The sequence below is a fragment of the Scomber japonicus genome, chromosome 6 (assembly GCF_027409825.1).
Source record: "Scomber japonicus isolate fScoJap1 chromosome 6, fScoJap1.pri, whole genome shotgun sequence".
NCBI classification, from domain to species: domain Eukaryota; kingdom Metazoa; phylum Chordata; class Actinopteri; order Scombriformes; family Scombridae; genus Scomber; species Scomber japonicus.
In genome coordinates this window covers 21,652,690-21,670,029 of record NC_070583.1, presented here as the reverse complement: position 1 = coordinate 21,670,029, position 17,340 = coordinate 21,652,690, and the positions used below count along the sequence as shown (strand labels likewise).

The 17,340-nt window shown below is 40.8% G+C and overlaps 1 protein-coding gene across 4 annotated transcripts in view; it reads left to right on the top strand.

The window, feature by feature from the left end:
- The window catches only part of frya (furry homolog a (Drosophila)), a 53,382-nt gene that overhangs the window by 26,945 nt on the left and 9,097 nt on the right, over window positions 1-17,340 (top strand). For all 4 annotated transcript variants that reach the window (XR_008321479.1, XM_053320445.1, XM_053320446.1 and 1 more), the window contains exons 13-47: window positions 227-335; window positions 513-599; window positions 716-887; window positions 1,025-1,157; window positions 1,410-1,517; window positions 1,990-2,245; window positions 2,436-2,618; window positions 2,714-2,800; window positions 3,267-3,526; window positions 3,702-3,891; window positions 4,153-4,277; window positions 4,772-4,829; window positions 5,037-5,128; window positions 5,385-5,557; window positions 6,053-6,213; window positions 6,970-7,080; window positions 7,599-7,753; window positions 8,179-8,278; window positions 8,373-8,544; window positions 8,947-9,203; window positions 9,292-9,438; window positions 9,548-9,716; window positions 9,937-10,027; window positions 10,110-10,192; window positions 11,768-11,918; window positions 12,243-12,346; window positions 12,651-12,836; window positions 13,699-13,894; window positions 14,251-14,372; window positions 14,476-14,663; window positions 15,244-15,338; window positions 15,431-16,011; window positions 16,272-16,369; window positions 16,449-16,619; window positions 16,754-16,894. Coding sequence is in view for 3 of the 4 variants with exons in the window: in XM_053320445.1 (XP_053176420.1) it covers window positions 227-335; window positions 513-599; window positions 716-887; window positions 1,025-1,157; window positions 1,410-1,517; window positions 1,990-2,245; window positions 2,436-2,618; window positions 2,714-2,800; window positions 3,267-3,526; window positions 3,702-3,891; window positions 4,153-4,277; window positions 4,772-4,829; window positions 5,037-5,128; window positions 5,385-5,557; window positions 6,053-6,213; window positions 6,970-7,080; window positions 7,599-7,753; window positions 8,179-8,278; window positions 8,373-8,544; window positions 8,947-9,203; window positions 9,292-9,438; window positions 9,548-9,716; window positions 9,937-10,027; window positions 10,110-10,192; window positions 11,768-11,918; window positions 12,243-12,346; window positions 12,651-12,836; window positions 13,699-13,894; window positions 14,251-14,372; window positions 14,476-14,663; window positions 15,244-15,338; window positions 15,431-16,011; window positions 16,272-16,369; window positions 16,449-16,619; window positions 16,754-16,894 (5,512 nt within the window). In the remaining variant the exon portion in view is untranslated. The remainder of the gene's footprint in view (window positions 1-226; window positions 336-512; window positions 600-715; window positions 888-1,024; window positions 1,158-1,409; window positions 1,518-1,989; window positions 2,246-2,435; window positions 2,619-2,713; window positions 2,801-3,266; window positions 3,527-3,701; window positions 3,892-4,152; window positions 4,278-4,771; window positions 4,830-5,036; window positions 5,129-5,384; window positions 5,558-6,052; window positions 6,214-6,969; window positions 7,081-7,598; window positions 7,754-8,178; window positions 8,279-8,372; window positions 8,545-8,946; window positions 9,204-9,291; window positions 9,439-9,547; window positions 9,717-9,936; window positions 10,028-10,109; window positions 10,193-11,767; window positions 11,919-12,242; window positions 12,347-12,650; window positions 12,837-13,698; window positions 13,895-14,250; window positions 14,373-14,475; window positions 14,664-15,243; window positions 15,339-15,430; window positions 16,012-16,271; window positions 16,370-16,448; window positions 16,620-16,753; window positions 16,895-17,340) is intronic.

Sequence of the window (17,340 nt, the reverse complement as noted above, 5' to 3'; positions counted from 1 at the left end):
AATCCCAAACAGGTCAAGCCAGACTTTTCAAATGTGTTAATTAGGCCCAAAATAAACTAGCCTTAAAATAAGCCTCTGTCCAAGTGGATCCTCAAATGGGTTACCTGTACAAAATGGGACAATTTAATACACATTTTATATAGTTTTCTCTGTAATTTTACACATCTATGATTTAAATAAGTGTTCAATGAGGGTTTTCATAATGAATTATTTTCTGTGTCCACAGCCGCCTCAACACTATTGTGACAACACTGTTTCCCAAAGGATCACGCAGTGTGGTACCAAGAGACATGCCTCTCAATATCTTTGTCAAAATCATCCAGTTTATTGCACAGGTAAACAAGGACGTACTGTACTATACTATATTTTAAGTCACACTGTAACAATTAATATTTCATGTAATTCCCAGCTATAACCTATATATATATTATAACCAATATTGCACACTTGACATGACATTTTGTGAAATTCATGACTGTTTAACATATTTTTTTCTCTGTATTTCATTGCAGGAAAGACTTGATTTTGCCATGAAAGAAATTATCTATGACCTTCTTTGTGTTGGGAAACCTGCAAAAGCCTTTAGTCTTAATCCAGAGGTACACGTTACTTAAACTTTATAAACAAATTCAGTCCACATCAGCTGTTGCATTAAGTATTAGTATTATTATTATTCATAACAAACAGCTGAACATAAAATGTCTTTGTTCTGCAGAGAATGAATATTGGTTTGAGAGCATTCCTGGTCATAGCTGATAAACTGCAGCAGAAGGACGGCGAACCTCCAATGCCTAACACTGGTTGCACTTTGCCCTCTGGGAACACACTCAGAGTGAAGAAGACATACCTGAGCAAAACGCTGACAGATGAAGAGGCCAAAGTCATCGGTGAGCAAAGCAGACCTTGGTCAGGAATGTTGAAAATGTCATGCTTTTGCAGACTTACATAACCCTGACACCATTAGCACCAAATTAGATGGACTCCCTCTGATTAATAACAGTGTTTCCTCTGTCATCTTCTCCAGGGATGTCACAGTATTATTATCATGTGCGTAAAGCTATTGACAACATCCTCAGACACCTGGATAAGGAGGTGGGACGCTGCATGATGATGACTAATGCTCAGATGTTGAACAAGGAGCCTGAGGACATGATCACGTATGTGTGCTTATTGCTCTGGCATCCTAACGGTCAAAACATTTAAAGTTAACCAAACTCAGGGACTCAGCACAGCAGTGTTAAATGTGGTTACTGTGCCATCATTAATTAGCCCTCAATTTAATTAACTCCTGCCAACTGTCAACTGTATGACAATCCAGTTATTTATTACAATACCTCTTCAATTTACACTTGGCAGTTAAACCTGTTGCAGCAGCTTTTGCATGTAAAATTACAATCTGATCTTTGCAGAGGTGAAAGGAAACCCAAGATCGACTTGTTCAGGACATGTGTTGCTGCCATTCCTCGCATCCTGCCTGATGGGATGTCAAAGCCAGAGCTCATAGACCTGCTCTCTCGGTGAGTTGCTGTCTTGGGGGCAACCCCGTTTACATGAAAGACCAAGCCCAGCAAAGCTGATTTAGCAGAGATCTAATCAAGTGTCATTATTGTGTGTTTGGAGAGACTTCAAAGTTGTAGACAGATTTTCAAGTGCCATGCAGGGTAATAACCTGTATTTCCTGCTGGCACAGTCTCAAACACAGTGTTTTATGCTTAAATCCCACTATAATACTATGTTCTAAATAAATATACAACATATAATGGTCATGAAATGTGGAGATAATACTGACTTCCTAGCTATATTGTTGAAGGAAGTCAATTTTGTTTAATAGAGATAGAGATGTGATTTTTTCACTGTAAAAATCCTGCCCGCCAAAAAAAAATCCTTAGGCTAAATTCATCTGAATCTATAAGCATGAAGTAATTTGGATTTACTCTATGCTTGAGACTGCATTTATCAAAAAAAAAATGTCTTTGTCTTTTTTTTCAGATTGACAATTCACATGGATGATGAGTTACGACTCATAGCTCAGAATTCATTACAAAGTCTGCTGGTAGATTTCTCTGACTGGCGTGACGACGTCCTGTTTGGATTCACTAACTTCCTGTTGCGGGAGGTCCAAGACACCCACCAGGGGCTGTTAGATACTTCCCTCAAATTACTGCTACAACTGCTCACACAGTGGAAACTCACCCTGGCCGTCCCAGGGAAGAGCTGTGACACTGCTAAGATACACACTGCCGAGGTACACACTTATACCTTAACCATGATAGATGCTCCTGTCTGTAATGGCACATTTTTGTGTTATTGTGTGACAAGCGCTTTTAAATAACAGTCAGCAATCTAAATAAATATGAAATAATAAATGTCAGGCACTAAACAAGAAATGATTGCAATAAATCAGCTTTTGTTTTATTGTGATGTTTATGTCACAGCTGCTGCAAACAAGTTCAAATCTGAAGATGCCTGCAGAGCGAGGTCCTCACTCCACAGTGCTGCATGCTGTTGAGGGTCTGGCACTTGTCCTGCTCTGTTCTTGTCAGCTGAGCACCCGCAGACTGGCTATCGCCATACTCAAGGAGATACGTAGTCTCTTTATGACCATCGGACAGTCTGAGGTAAGTTGAGAGAAACCAAAAATTAAGTGACAGAATATAGTAGAATTTTGCTAGCTGAATGTACAGACTGTGATTTTATACTCTGTCAACTGTAGGATGATGATAAAGCAATGATTGAGATTATGGACCAGCTCAGTCCTGTAATCTTGGAGAGTTTTGTCAACGTTGCAGTCTCTGACACGGTAAGTTGTCATGTTTTGCATTTCCGTAACACACCAACAATTTCATGTCATTTGACTTCCAGATAGAAAAGTGAGATGCATGTTAATTGTGCCAACTCAGGAAACTCAAGCTGCTGGTATAAAAAAAGATCTCTTTGAACTGCTTAGTATGGATTCATCACCAAACAATGCTTTTTACATTGAGTCTGCAATTGAAGCTCAGTTTGGTTATCTAACATGTCCAAAAATATGAATGGAACAGCTGGAAGTGAACAGCTGGTGACCGTTTGACTTCTCTCATTTGTGTAATCATCAGACTGACAACATGACGCTGATAATACAAATTTATTGAGAACAGAATAATGCAGCAAATGTTTAATTTCCGCCTTGCTCATTTTTCACATTCTAAATAATTCACATTAGGCATAAGGATAATTAGTCAGTTCATCATGACCCCTGACCCTGCTGTGCCACTCGCTGTTCACAGGCCGCCATGCAAGCTGGTCACCATGTGGACCTTCAGTGGCTTGTGGAGTGGAATGCACTTCTCGTCAACAGTCATTATGACATTAGGAGCCCTTCACATGTGTGGATCTTTGCCCAGTCTGTGAAGGACCCCTGGGTACTGTGTGTATATAGCCTCCTCCGACAGGACAACCTGCCCAAGCACTGTCCAACAGCTCTGAGCTACGCCTGGCCCTACGCCTTCACTCGAATGCAGATGCTCATGCCCCTGGTGGATCCAAAGTAAGTGTCTTCAAATCTTGGAGTGAGTTCAAAAGGGAAAATGAGATCTTATCACTTGTTTTAAGTATAACTACCTGATACTACTAGTTCCTCATTGAATATAAAAACGTCACAAGATCCTCTGTTTTTAGTAGCCTGGACAAGATTAATACTTATGTTTTGTGTGATTCTCCAGTAACCCAGTGTATGCGAAGAAGACCAGCACCTCTGGCAGTGGAGACAATTACGTAACCTTGTGGAGAAACTACCTGATCCTTTGCTTTGGGGTGGCCAAGCCCAGTATCATGAGCCCCGGCCATCTGAGAGCATCGACACCTGAGATCACAGCTGCCACACCCGACAGCGGTGTCAGCTACGATAACAAGGTTGTTGCCTCCTTGTCCTCTGGCCTTATTAATTCTCCCAGTGCTTTGTCTCTGCAGGATCAGGTGTTCATATGGAGCTTGTTGACATTCAAACTCAAAGCATCAAATTGCACAGCAGCTATTTGACATGAATGGACCAGGAAGCTGATATATTTTTAACTGTACAGACACTTATCTCTGTGCGGCCTTGTGTAATTAGTGTGCTCAAGCACCGTGAGAGGTTTATTTGTGTGACTGAACTGTGGGTGTTTGATGTTTCAGGTTATCGGGAGCCCATCTGTGGCTTGGCTTCTGAAGCAGTTGGTTCCACTGATGAGGGCAGAGAGCATTGAGTTGACAGAATCATTAGTTCTGGGCTTTGGCCGTACCAATTCCCTTGTTTTCAGGTATATCAAAGAATGGTATTTAAATGTTCTACACTAAGTTCGTTTATTTGCCTGAACAAACCAATTTCAATTCAAATTTCCTGTTACAATTGATGATTTGTTTTTCATGTGAGTTTTATTATCAACGTAAATTGTGTTCAAGATATATAATAACTTGTTTTGACTGCTGATTTAAGCTGTAGTTTAGTTTTTGTCTCAGAACCAGTGAAATGGAAGTTGGAGAGCACAGTCCATTATTTTCCACATAATTAAGTCCATGATGACCTGTATTTGTGTGGATTTAAAAGAGAGATGAACAGAGGATTATAATAAAGTGTTCTCTTGCTGCCATTTACATCCAAATTGTTTCCTAGAAATCTGTTTTTTCAGCTGTTTTTTCAGATGTGTTTCAGATGTTTTTCCTTGAAAAAGAAAATCAGCTTTGTCCACTAAATATTTTCACTAGTTGTTTCTTAATTACTACAACAGATTATATTTTCATTGTCTGCACACAGGGAACTTGTGGAGGAGCTACATCCACTAATGAAAGAAGCATTGGAAAGAAGACCTGAGGTTGGTTGATTTTATTTGCAGGGGAGTATATGATATAAGTAAAGTAGGTACCATTAGAGTGAATTTGTTAATAAAGTATTGTAGACAGTGGCCTGACCTCACCAGATAGCTAGCATGTGTCAGAAAATCTCAAAAAGGAAAGATGTCATCTGTTGTATAAGTACAGCCATTTGTCATTAAGGATTTTTCTTAATGAATTTTTTGTAGAACAAGAAGCGGCGTGAGCGACGAGATCTCCTGAGACTGCAGCTGCTGCGGATCTTTGAGCTGCTTGCTGATGCAAGTGTCATCAGTGACAGGTTAGTGTGCCAGAAGTTGACACAATACAGCCCCACACTGGACAATGTCACACTCACAGTACACAGAAAAGGAGCACAAGTAAAATATCTTAGCAGGTTCATCTGGATATGATCTTGACTTTTTCCTAATGATATAACACCTTATAATTGACTTTTACTGTATATTAAAGAGTTAAGTGTTTAATATATTAGTTACATTCTCTTTGGTTTTTGATTTCGTCTCACTGCCGTCTCCGTTTTCTCTGTGATCCCACAGTACAAACGGAGCCCTGGAACGTGACACCCTGGCTCTGGGCGCTCTGTTCCTGGAGTATGTGGATCTAACCCGGATGCTTCTGGAAGCTGAGAATGACAAAGATGCAGAGATCCTCAAGGACATCCGAGCTCACTTCAGTGCCATGGTGGCCAATCTCATCCAATGTGTACCAGGTGATCAAATTCCTTCCATTAGTTCAGCTTCACAGTCCGTTCTTGTCAGACCAGACAATGCTGTGCAGGTCAGACTGATTGATAACCGAATAAAAACTGTTTGTGTTATACTTTTGTTTTATATGGATGCCTAATACAATCCTTCTCATCCATTTGTGGATTGCGAATTACATAATGGGCTTCAATTTGGCTGGGGTTAGCACAGCACAGGGCGCTCAAGACTCTTGATATTGATCTTGATTTGGACGTAACCCAAGAGGAGTAGTTCCAAAAATAGTGCAGCTTAAGGACAGAGAGCAGGCAAGGACAGGTGATGACTCATTGGTTGCCAAGCATTCACAAGTCCACACTGAATGACTAATGATCTGTCAGGGGATATCAACACCTGATTACTATATTGGAAAATTCACTTTTATACCTTAGTTTAAGCATTTAAGATGTCTTTACATTTTAAATGAACTAACCAGTAACAGGCTTGTTTGTCTCCCACCCTAGTGCACCACAGGCGCTTCCTGTTTCCACAGCAGAGCCTGCGGCATCACCTCTTCATCCTCTTCAGTCAGTGGGCCGGCCCTTTCAGCATCATGTTCACACCTCTAGACCGTTACAGTGACAGGAATCACCAAATCACAAGATATCAATACTGTGCCCTAAAGGTAAACATGTTATAGAAGGAGGCAGTGATGTTTGCATTGCAAGTCTATTGATTTTAATCTCAGTCTAAAGTTGTGAGCATTGTATAAATGAGGAGTACATATCGTGAAGAATAACATGGCCAATAACACAAATCGGGATTTCTAGCCATCTGAAATTTTAGGTCTGTAAGAACTGAATATTAAGATTTTATTAACTTTTACATTCAATATACTTCTATATAACAATGCTTGCTTAAATGTCAAGAGTCTTATTCCTTCTGACTTTGAGACAATTTCTTGCAGTGTAATCCTGGTGTTGTAGACTTTTCTTTACCTGTAAGATGTGTACAGTCTCTTCTCAATTGCATTGTGTGAGCGTGCACTACATCTAGAAAATTGTTACCTCACTCATCACACCACTATCTTAGACTCGGTTGGTAAACATGGGTGCTGTGGTTTACTGTTACGTAACGTGGATTCTGGAAATTCAACACGTACTTCCAGCTACTCGACTGAGCTATATAAAGTATTGCCTATTACAGCACTGAGCACCACAGCAGCTAAGTCAAATATTCAAGATCAGTATGATTTAAAATGTTGACATCATCCACTCCTGCTTGTTTAAAGTTGTGTTGAATAACCACATTGGGATTAGATATGGTGCTTTTTCTGCTATGATCTAACAATTCTTCCTCGGGGTGGAAAAATGTAGGATGAATACATTTGTCTTGAGTGTTAAAACATGTCAGCATATTTGACTGTTGTGTGTTCTTCCAGGCCATGTCTGCTGTGCTGTGCTGCGGGCCTGTGTTTGATAACGTTGGCCTCTCTCCAGATGGGTACCTCTATAAGTGGCTGGATAATATCCTAGCCTGCCAGGATCAGCGGGTATGTGGCCATTACTTTACCACTGTGGTGCATTTAAACAAAAAGCTGACCCAGAAAGCTGCCCTGGTAGCTTGCTGAAGTCTGCTTTGTAAAAGCCCAACACTAGTCCTTGCCAACTGTTCACTATTATCTTGTGGGAGTGCTGGCAAGTAGTGAAGGAGGGTTTTGTTTGAAAATAAATTTGTCTGATATTGTTTTCATTTCAGTTTTCTGTGATACAAGATAAAGCATGTGCATGTTTATTCTACACATTCCTTCTCTGCAAAATTGACTGAGCTTCTCAGTTGGCTAGAGGAGTAGCATTAAGTGTACAGTTAGCCAAGAAAATGTAATCGATCATCTTTTTTGGTGTGACAGAAGTATAGCTACTGGAATCATTTTACTCTCAATCACTGAATCTTTCAAAGCAGACACCATCCTGTAAAGTAGCTATTGTAAAATTGGGAATATATACAACAGATCCTTAAAAAAGAAGTGAAATACAGGAGCGTCTATATTGATATCTACTCCTGGCTCAGGTCCACCAGCTTGGCTGTGAAGTAGTCATCCTGCTCCTGGAGCTCAATGCCGACCAGGTCAACCTTTTCAACTGGGCTGTGGATCGCTGCTACACAGGCTCCTACCAGCTTGCCTCAGGCTGCTTCAAAGCCATTGCTACAGTCTGTGGCAGCAGGTAAGTCTCACAATCTCTCTGTTATTTCAGTAATTAAGGTCAACTTCTGCTACACATAGTTTTTTATCAGGGGCAGTGGTGATCTGATCTTCATTTTTTTTTGTTGAGTTTACAGAATGCTTTCTTTTCTTTACTGCCATGCCATTTCTTTTGAGATTCAATTAATGAATGTTTCGCTTAATGAAGTTAGATACTGTATCCTCTAGATCATCCAGATTTCTTGTACAAAGGGAAACCACTGGCAAATTAGCTTAAGCTTCAAAGCATCACCTCAGTTAATCCTCTTAAAGGGCTCACTATTCATCTGAGATTGGCCTTCCTCTCTTGCTTTATCTCAAAAACATTAACCCAAGCTCAGACCTTTAAATACTCAAACATAATGTCATTGTAATGTAATGTAATGTTTTTTCCTTTCTTATTTGTAGAAACTACCCAAGTGATATAGTGACATTACTAAATCTGGTGCTCTTCAAGGCATCAGACACCAACAGAGAAATCTATGAGATTTCAATGCAGCTAATGCAGGTGAGAAATGCGAGCAATGATGTTTGTTGTGCCATATGTAATGTTCTGTGGATAAATGCAGTCTACTTGACACACTTCCCTTTTTTTTGAGCAGATTCTTGAAGCTAAGTTGTTTGTGTACTCCAAGAGGATTGCAGAGCAGAAGCCAAACAATATCCTTTATGGCACCCATGGTCCACTGCCACCTCTTTACAGTGTCTCCCTGCCCCAGCTCTCCAGCCAGCTGGCCAGGATGTACCCTGAACTCACACTTCCTCTCTTCTCAGGTAGCTCTTCATATAGTATTTTCGTGTGTGTGTGTGTGTGTGTGTGTGTGTGTGTGTGTGTGTGTGGCTACAGTGGGGTTAGCTGTGGTATTTCTGCCAGCTGGAATACTCTCACAGGCTTCTCATCTTCTCTTGGTTTCCCGCTAAATGCTGCTTACTCATCTTCCTTAAGAAGCCTTTCTCTCCCACTACCCGCACATTTGCTGTTTCTATGGAGACTCCCACTGACCACAGAAACACTGCTAAGTTTAAGTTGAATTCATATGTGGATCAGGATTAAACAGGCAATTATGGTGAAACTGAGTATACATTATGTGTTTGATTCCTGTGCAGGATATAAACACTGCAGTTCACACTGATGTTATTCTGATGTTAGTATTGCCTTCATTATGCTTGTTCCAGAGGTTAGCCAGAGGTTCCCCACCACCCATCCCAATGGGAGGCAAATCATGCTGACCTACCTCCTGCCCTGGCTTGGTAACATTGAGCTGGTGGATAGCGGCTTGTTGCTCCCAGTCTTCACACCGTGCACTTCGGATTATGACGCTTCTAGTCGGGCGACCAGCATAGCTTCGTCCCACCAACTGAAGGGCACTGGCTGGGGCTCCCTACAAGCCACATCTATGGTTCTCAATAATCTCATGTTCATGACTGCCAAGGTAAAGTCACACTGGGCAATCATAATGAATCTGGATGCAGGTAATCTAAGGTCAAAGCAAGCTAATATAATGGTATGTATGTACACAGTATGGAGATGACTTACCTGGACCAGAGATGGAAAACGCCTGGAATGCTTTAGTCAGCAACGAGAAGTGGAGCAACAATCTGAGAACTGCCCTGCAGTTTCTCATCAGCCTGTGTGGTGTCAGCAGTGACACCACCCTCCTGCCATATGTAAGATCATTATATATCATCCATTATGTATCATTCAGCCTTCTGAAAAATGTTTTTTCTTTTACCCTTGACAGTTTTATCACTGGAATTTTGTAATATGTTTGTTCAGATAAAGAAGGTGGTGATCTTTCTGTGTCGAAACAACACTATGCAAACCATGGAGGAGTTGATATTTGAGTTACAACAAACAGATCCGGTAAACCCTGTGGTGCAGCACTGTGATAGCCCTCCTTTCTATCGCTTCACTGCCACAAGCAAGGCCTCCACAGCAGCCTCAGGTATGTCCTTTAACTAAGCTACATCCCTTTTTTTAAAGGGAAAGTCAACCAACCAGGAAATCCCATCTGCTACATTGAACCACTTAATGGCCAACCATAGAAACCTGAACAGCACAGACGCCAGTCATGAATTTGAAGCTGTGTTGTTGTTAAAAATCTTGGTCAGTTGACTTTTCTTGAACATACTGTAAAAAGTATTCTGTCCTTTTGTCACTCATAGGCACCACATCGAGCAGCAATACTGTTGTTGCAGGCCAGGAAAGCTTTCCTGACTCAGATGATACCAAGACAGCAAAGGAGAACGAGGAGAGGTACAGTCAACAATGAGATCTTAATGCTTGCCGTTTAATTAAAGTATTGAAGAGCCATCATAATGTTTTTTTTTCTTGCCAGGCTTAGCCACATAATGCGAACACACAACCGCCTGGAATCACGGTACAGCAACAGCTCAGGTGGATCTTATGATGAAGATAAGAGTGAGTATATTTTGGTAACACACAAGCTTTTAAAAAACGTGCTTGTCATGGTCTTGTGAGTGTTGAATACACAGACTGGGTTGCAGGGCAAGGTGGTGACCGTCTTGGTGTCATTGATAATGCATGAGCAGTGCAGAGTGTCCTGGGGCTCTTAAAAGGCTTCGGTGAGAACTGGCACTGAAATAAAAGTAGTGGAGCTCAGTGCCTCTACACTGCTGCCAGCGGTCCAAAAACAGCTTTGTTGTGAGTATGAGTAATGACACAACGAAAAGCATCCCTAATAGCCTTTAAGAGCTAATCCTCAAAATTTAAGTTCTTCCCTATTTATTGTTTTTTGTATTTTAAAACTATTTGAATGCACCTCTTGTTTGCATCAGTTCTCTACTTCTCTATGTGGCTACATGCAATCCATGTTAATTCATGAAGAATCGAGGCAAGCCAATTTTTATGCCTCCACGATTGCAAGAGCCGTGGCCAGAGGCATTATTTCTTCAGTTTGTCCGTCTGTCCGTCTGTCCATCCATAAAGCTACAGTATATACACGTCCCATTCACATGAACGCGGCATCTCCCGATAACTTTAAGGGAATTTCTTCAAATTTGGCACAAACATCTACTTAGACTCAAGGATGAACTGATAATGTTTTGGTGGTTACAGGTCACTGTAACCTCACATCTGTCACTTTTCTCAAGAATGAGATGTCTCAGGAACCACAAACTCTGGAGAGACTCAGCAGCCACACATTTTTCCATTCTCTGTTTCTCTGTTTAGCATTGTCAGGTTAGGCCAACCCAGTGTTACTAACTTTGGAGTTAACACCCTTCTGAAGTTAAGGAAACAACAGACATGACTTTTCTTTGTCTGGAGAAGCTGCAACATTTATTTACTCATTCCTTAAAGAGGTTACGCTACCAAGAGTTTCCCAGGCAAGAACACAGAGGTTGATCACATTTTGGAACAGCACTACACAGGGAGGCCACCCACACAGGGATTTCTGAATAAATGGATATTTCACGTTATTTTTAGCAATTACAACATTTTTTTTGGCCTGGTGGGGGTTCTCGTTGGTCTGGCAGCCTGCCAGGCCTGTACAATTTGTAGGGGAAACACTGGTACTTGTATTAGTCCACCTTCACCTCCTCTCCCTGGATGTCAACAAGGACAGGGGGCCACCTGTTCCTATGGTAGTCCACTACAAGCTCATTGGTTTTGCTGATATTGAGCTTCAGGTGGTTATCGTTACACCATGTGTAGAAGCTCTCTCTCAGTCCTCTGTACTTCTCTGTAAAAATAGTCTTAGTGAGGACAGCATGTTTCTCACAGGAAATGAATAACTGGAATCATATGTCAGTATAGTAGTAACTTCCATTTCACCAAAAAATATACACTCAAGACCTTTTATTAAATTTCATCAAAGTCTTCATGACAAATATTATATGAGTCTGGACAGACGTAGATGTAAACTGCAACTTGACTGGCTGGACGTATACAACTACAAGGCAGTATTTCTAGTTTTATTGTAATTTTTGTGAATGTGGCGAACTACTTTATAGCAGTCCAATTTTCTGTTTTTAGATGAACCTCTTCCTCCTTATGCTGATTGGCTGATGGTCGTGGTTGAAACCAACCAGCCTCATCCTCTGCCCATGCCTGTAAATGGAGGATGTTGGGCTCCACTGGTGGACTTTTTGCCTGAGACCATCATTCCCAGAGGACCACTACACAGGTTAGACTATCACGTTAAAACAGAAATTGAAATTGTACTTTCTGACTACTTGAGTTGATTTTAAAATGAGACAAAAATGCTGAAAGTTGTGTCCTATGTGTCCTATAATCACCTGCCAAGGTTAATATTTATACACTAATTTCTAATTGATTGCTTATAAGTATCTGTAGGTTAAGAGAGCACATAACAATTGTCTGTAGTGATGTAGTGCCTAACAAGGTCATCCTTTTGTGGCTGGTCCTGTTTTGATTTACTGTAATATCTGAAATGTGCAACGTGTGCTTCATATAATAATTACAGTGTGTACCATGTTTTATGTTACAGGTGTAATATAGCAGTCATCTTTATGACAGAGATGGTAGTGGACCACAGTGTGAGAGAGGATTGGGCCATGCACCTCCCTTTACTACTACACGCCCTGTTTTTGGGTAAGTTCACGCTATAATCATTAATCTAAGTGAAACCCATATATGTAAGATCAATAACATATACATATTTTTTGTAATGTAGGGACAATAGATGAGTGCAGATGATGAAAATAAAAAATTGTCAAGTATTATGAGTCTAAAAAGATTTATCACTGATTATTTAAATGCAGTTCCATTTTGGACGGTTACATTTTTTGGGCGGACTCTGAGCTAAAGGTTGTGAAACTGGAAAGGGAACTTATTGCTATAACAAATGACGCCTACTATTCAAAGAACAAGTTGCTGATTGTGTTTCTCTCTTCAGGCATGGATCACTACCGTCCTGAGGTGTTTGAGCACAGCAAACGTCTCCTCCTCCACCTGCTTATTGCACTATCCTGTAAAAACAACTTCCAGGCCATCGCCTCAGTCCTACTGCAGACACGAGAAATAAATGGCACCAAGACCCTCACATGCAAACCAAGCCTTCAGCCAGAGTATTCACCTACAGGTACATTTATAGGCCTTTATTAATACTCATTTGTATACATACGTTCAACTTGAAAAAATATCATATACAGTACATATGACTTATAACTTTACAAAAAGATTAACCTGGGTCTAGTTGTCAGAGCATTTGACATATTGATCTTCTCTCTGGCTAATATGAACTTGAACATCAGGAGGGAATGGCTTACATTCCCATCATAGGATAGATAAGTTTCTTATCTGGGGAGAAAATATTTGGACACTGTGCCAAAAGCAATATTGAGCACAGAGGACATCAAAGGTCTTGATTAAAGCATTCCACACTGCTATTTTTATCCCCTTGCCCCAATTGGGGCCATCTGCTAGGGCTTGGATAGGCTGGTTTGACTCCCCTCCCCCTGCCATAAATTTGTTTTGCAAATGTCTAGACATTTTGAAATGCCCAGAATATTCATTGTGCATTTGACCAATTAAGTGCAAATTGCATACTAAAAATAGGGATTTATTATGAATAAAACAGAATGATAACATTGCCATTACGATCCAAAGATAACATCCCGTTTTCCTCTCAGTCATTGTAACTTCACTCCCATGTTTGCTGTATGTAAATGTATAATATCTTGTAGTCTGTTTGTACATCAACAACAGGAAGATTAAATTTGCAGCCGATTATTAGTTAAACTGGACAGCTCCACCACATTAAATTAGTAGATAAGGCTAATTCAAATTCCAGACATGTTAAAACAAAGGCCATGCTGCTCGCTACATGATCTCAGTGATTAACTCCTGCCATCTCCACATGAATGTTGGAAATGAATTCAAACATCCAAATTAACCACTGCAACCTGTTTCTGATCACACCCCTGTTCCTCTGTTGTGTTCAGGAGGTTTTGACTTCCTACGGGAGTGCCAGGCATCTCCTGTGCCAGACTCTGGTCTGAGTTCTTCTTCTACATCGTCCAGTCTGAGCCTGGGGGGCAGCAGCAACAACCTGCCCGAGATCTCACAGGAGATGGAGGAACTTGCCTCCAATAAAATGGACGAGAAGACTAACAAGCTCATAGAGTTTTTAACCACAAGGTACTCATGTTGATATGTTGTTACAATAGTATTGAGAATCATTACTGGCATGTGCAGTAGTGTTGTTAAGCTACAAGAATCAACTTTTAGATAAATAAATACATTATCCACCAAAAACATTTTACAGATTAATTCAGAAATATCATTATGACTCACTTATGTACTTTCTCATACTTCTTGATGTAGGTTACCACCTAGTGGTGCTGTATAGATAGTGCATGATTATCATGTGAATTGTTTTGAATGTTTTGCCAGTATAGGTACTCATACTTAGGCCTGGGTTCCCACTTCTAACAGACATCCAAAAAGAAAACATATTATGTGTTGTTAGTGACTGAGATACTGTTGTTCTATAGAGCGTATGGACCACTCTGGTGCCATGAAGACATTTCAGCAAAGAATCAAATTTCAAAAAGCACTGGGCAGCTGACGAACTTCCTGCGACATGTGGTATCTGTGTTCAAAGAATCCAAATCAGGTAAACCTTGGAATATATATTCACCCCTCATGTAGAAATGTTCACTATCTTTGCTATTCAACAGTTCAGTTTTCATTGACATTCCCCTCTCTGTCTGTGTTAGATTTCCACCTGGAGCAGCAGCTAAGTGACGTGGCGCTGCAGACAGCCTTGTGTAGTTCATCGCGTCACTATGCTGGCCGCTCCTTCCAGGTGTTTCGAGCCCTCCGTCAACCCATCTCTGCCCACGGTGTGTCCGACCTACTCTCAAGGCTGGTGGAAGTAGTCGGAGAACATGGAGAAGAAGTGCAGGTTAGTGCTGTGTGTGTGCGTGTGTGTGTGTGTATATGATGTGTGTAGGTATGTGGATGTGAGTATGAGACCACTATGCTGTACTAAACTCTAGTGCTTATGGATAATCCATGTAGGACTTGAGTCTTTTCCTTCTTTATTGCTGTCTCCACCCATCAGCTAAACAATTTATAATAGGCCTCAGAACAGTAAACAGAAACTGAGGAATTATATAAGCTGAAAACCAGCAGCCTCAGCTTCAGTATTGGTTTATAATTTATCTTCAGTTTTTTTTAAGCAAATAGCACGTGGATGCAGTGCTGTTTAGTAAATGACTTGGATGCCCCAGATGTTTGACCCTCTTATCAGCTCATGAGCGCTGCATTATATCCAATAATCATCTAATCGCAGAAATCCTAGATCATCATCTAATCTGTCCATCAAAATCCATCTGCTACTTTTTAAAAGCATACAAACAATACATAACCTCTTTTTAAATTCATCCAAGTTTTAATAAAAAAAGTGGAGCCTTAGCAGCCCTACATTTTCAACGAAATAGGGCTACATAAAAGTTCAGCTGTCTCTTGTTTCTCTCTCGCAGGGCTATGTAATGGAAGTGTTGCTAACTCTAGAATCTGTGGTGGACAACTTGGCTGAATGTCTCAAGAACAATGACCTCATGGCTATCTTGACAAGGTTTGTGTCTCCTCTACATATTTTTTGTTTTATGGAAATTATTTTTTGTTGAAATGTCTCGTAACTTTAATTTATTGTTTGTTTAATCCCAGAGCATCATCTCCAGATTTCCTCACCAGTTTAAAGCTGATGTCCAACAGGAAAAGCACAGGGCAGCTCAACCTCAGAAGGGAAGAGAGGAGCCGACATCAGAGAAGCTCCTCTGTCCCCAAGAAGTTTGGTGAGGCGGATAGATGGTCTGATCCACCACGCAGCGCAACACTGGACCGTATTCAAGCCTATGAGCAGCAGGCTTTGTTAGCCAAAACCCGCAGCACTTCCTCATCTAAAGACAACATCACTGACCCAACCAACATCAATCATCCTAGTAACCTGCTGGCCACCATCTTCTGGGTGGCCGTTTCACTGATGGAGTCAGACTTTGAATTTGAGTATCAGATGTCTTTGAGACTCTTGAATAAGCTGCTGAGCCACTTGTCGTTGGACAAACCAGAGAACAGGGAGAAGCTGGAGAAACTGCAGAGCCAGCTGAAATGGAGCAGCTTCACTGGGCTCCAGCAGCTGTTACTGAAGGGCTTCACCTCCCTGTCCACCACTGACCTCACACTTCAGCTCTTCTGGCAACTCACGCCTGTGTCACGAGTGCCTGTCGTGGACACTTCACAAGCTATAGGTACACACTATACAGTAGGGCTTGATGGGTAGATGGGCTTAAAACATATAATAATAATGCTCATATTTTTTAGATTTGATGTTACTGTTAATGAATACAGTATATAGTGCCAATATTGTTAAACCACCATCATCCTGGCTCATGAAATAGCTTTATTCCTGGATACACATGATGTACATGACAGCGAGCATCTCACAGTGATTTTTCAAAGTTAATATTTTCGTATGAAATAATTAATTAACATCTGTTTCATCTATTAGGATTTCCTTTGAATGTTCTCTGCCTGATCCCGCATCTCGTGCAGAACTTTGATGGCCCCACACATTTCTGTCAAGATGTTGCTGAGAGGATAGCCCAGGTTTGGCTCTATTAACATATGTCTATACTCATTTTTTAGCTGATAACATGTTTTAATCTGATATACTTCTTGTGTGTAGGTTTGCCTTGAGGAGAAGAACGCCAAGCTCTCCAACCTTGCTCATGTCATGACTCTGTATAAGACACACTCTTACACACGAGACTGCTTCTCTTGGGTAAATGTAGTGTGTCGATATCTTCACGAAGCCTTCTCGGATATCACTCTCAGCCTGGTCACTTACATGGCAGAGGTTTGTACAGCTATGCTATCAGCTGTTCATATGTTTTATATGTATGTTTGCTTATCACAGTATCGGTGCTATCCAGTATTTTTTAATATTAGTTTCTAAAATGGTGCTAAATAAATGTAATTATTTTGTGACAGCTGTTGGAGAAAGGCCTCCCCACTATGCAGCAGACCCTTTTACAAATCATCTACAGCCTCCTGAGTCACATGGACCTGAGTGGAATTCAAGCCAAACCCTTCAACATGGAGGTGCTCAAGACAATTGAGAAATTTGTACAGGTGAGTTAAAGTAGTGTTTTACTTTAGATTATTTATTTGGTCATGCAGTGACTGTGTGCCTGTCCCAACATTGATTCATAGTTAAAAGCAGTCCGTTTTTTTTTCTGTGGCCTGATATAGTACATGTGCCTGGAAAGTGAAAGCCTTTGCATCACACAGATATGATGTGATCAGTGGAAATTTTTAGGCACAAGGGTCTGAGTAAGAGTCTTGTGTTCCCTGTTCCTTTTGAAAATGTTCACAGAGGAAAAAAAGCTGTCTTGTGTTCAGAGCAGTAAATTTGTAGACACACCCAAACTATAAACAGTCTACTGCAAGCGAGGACTCTGCTTATTCTCCTTCTGAATCAATTTTCCTCTCACTTCCCACTGTAGGGCATCTGCCAGAACACCTCTGTCTCCAAAAATAGAACTACATTAAAACACACAAAAAGACTTTTGTGGTTG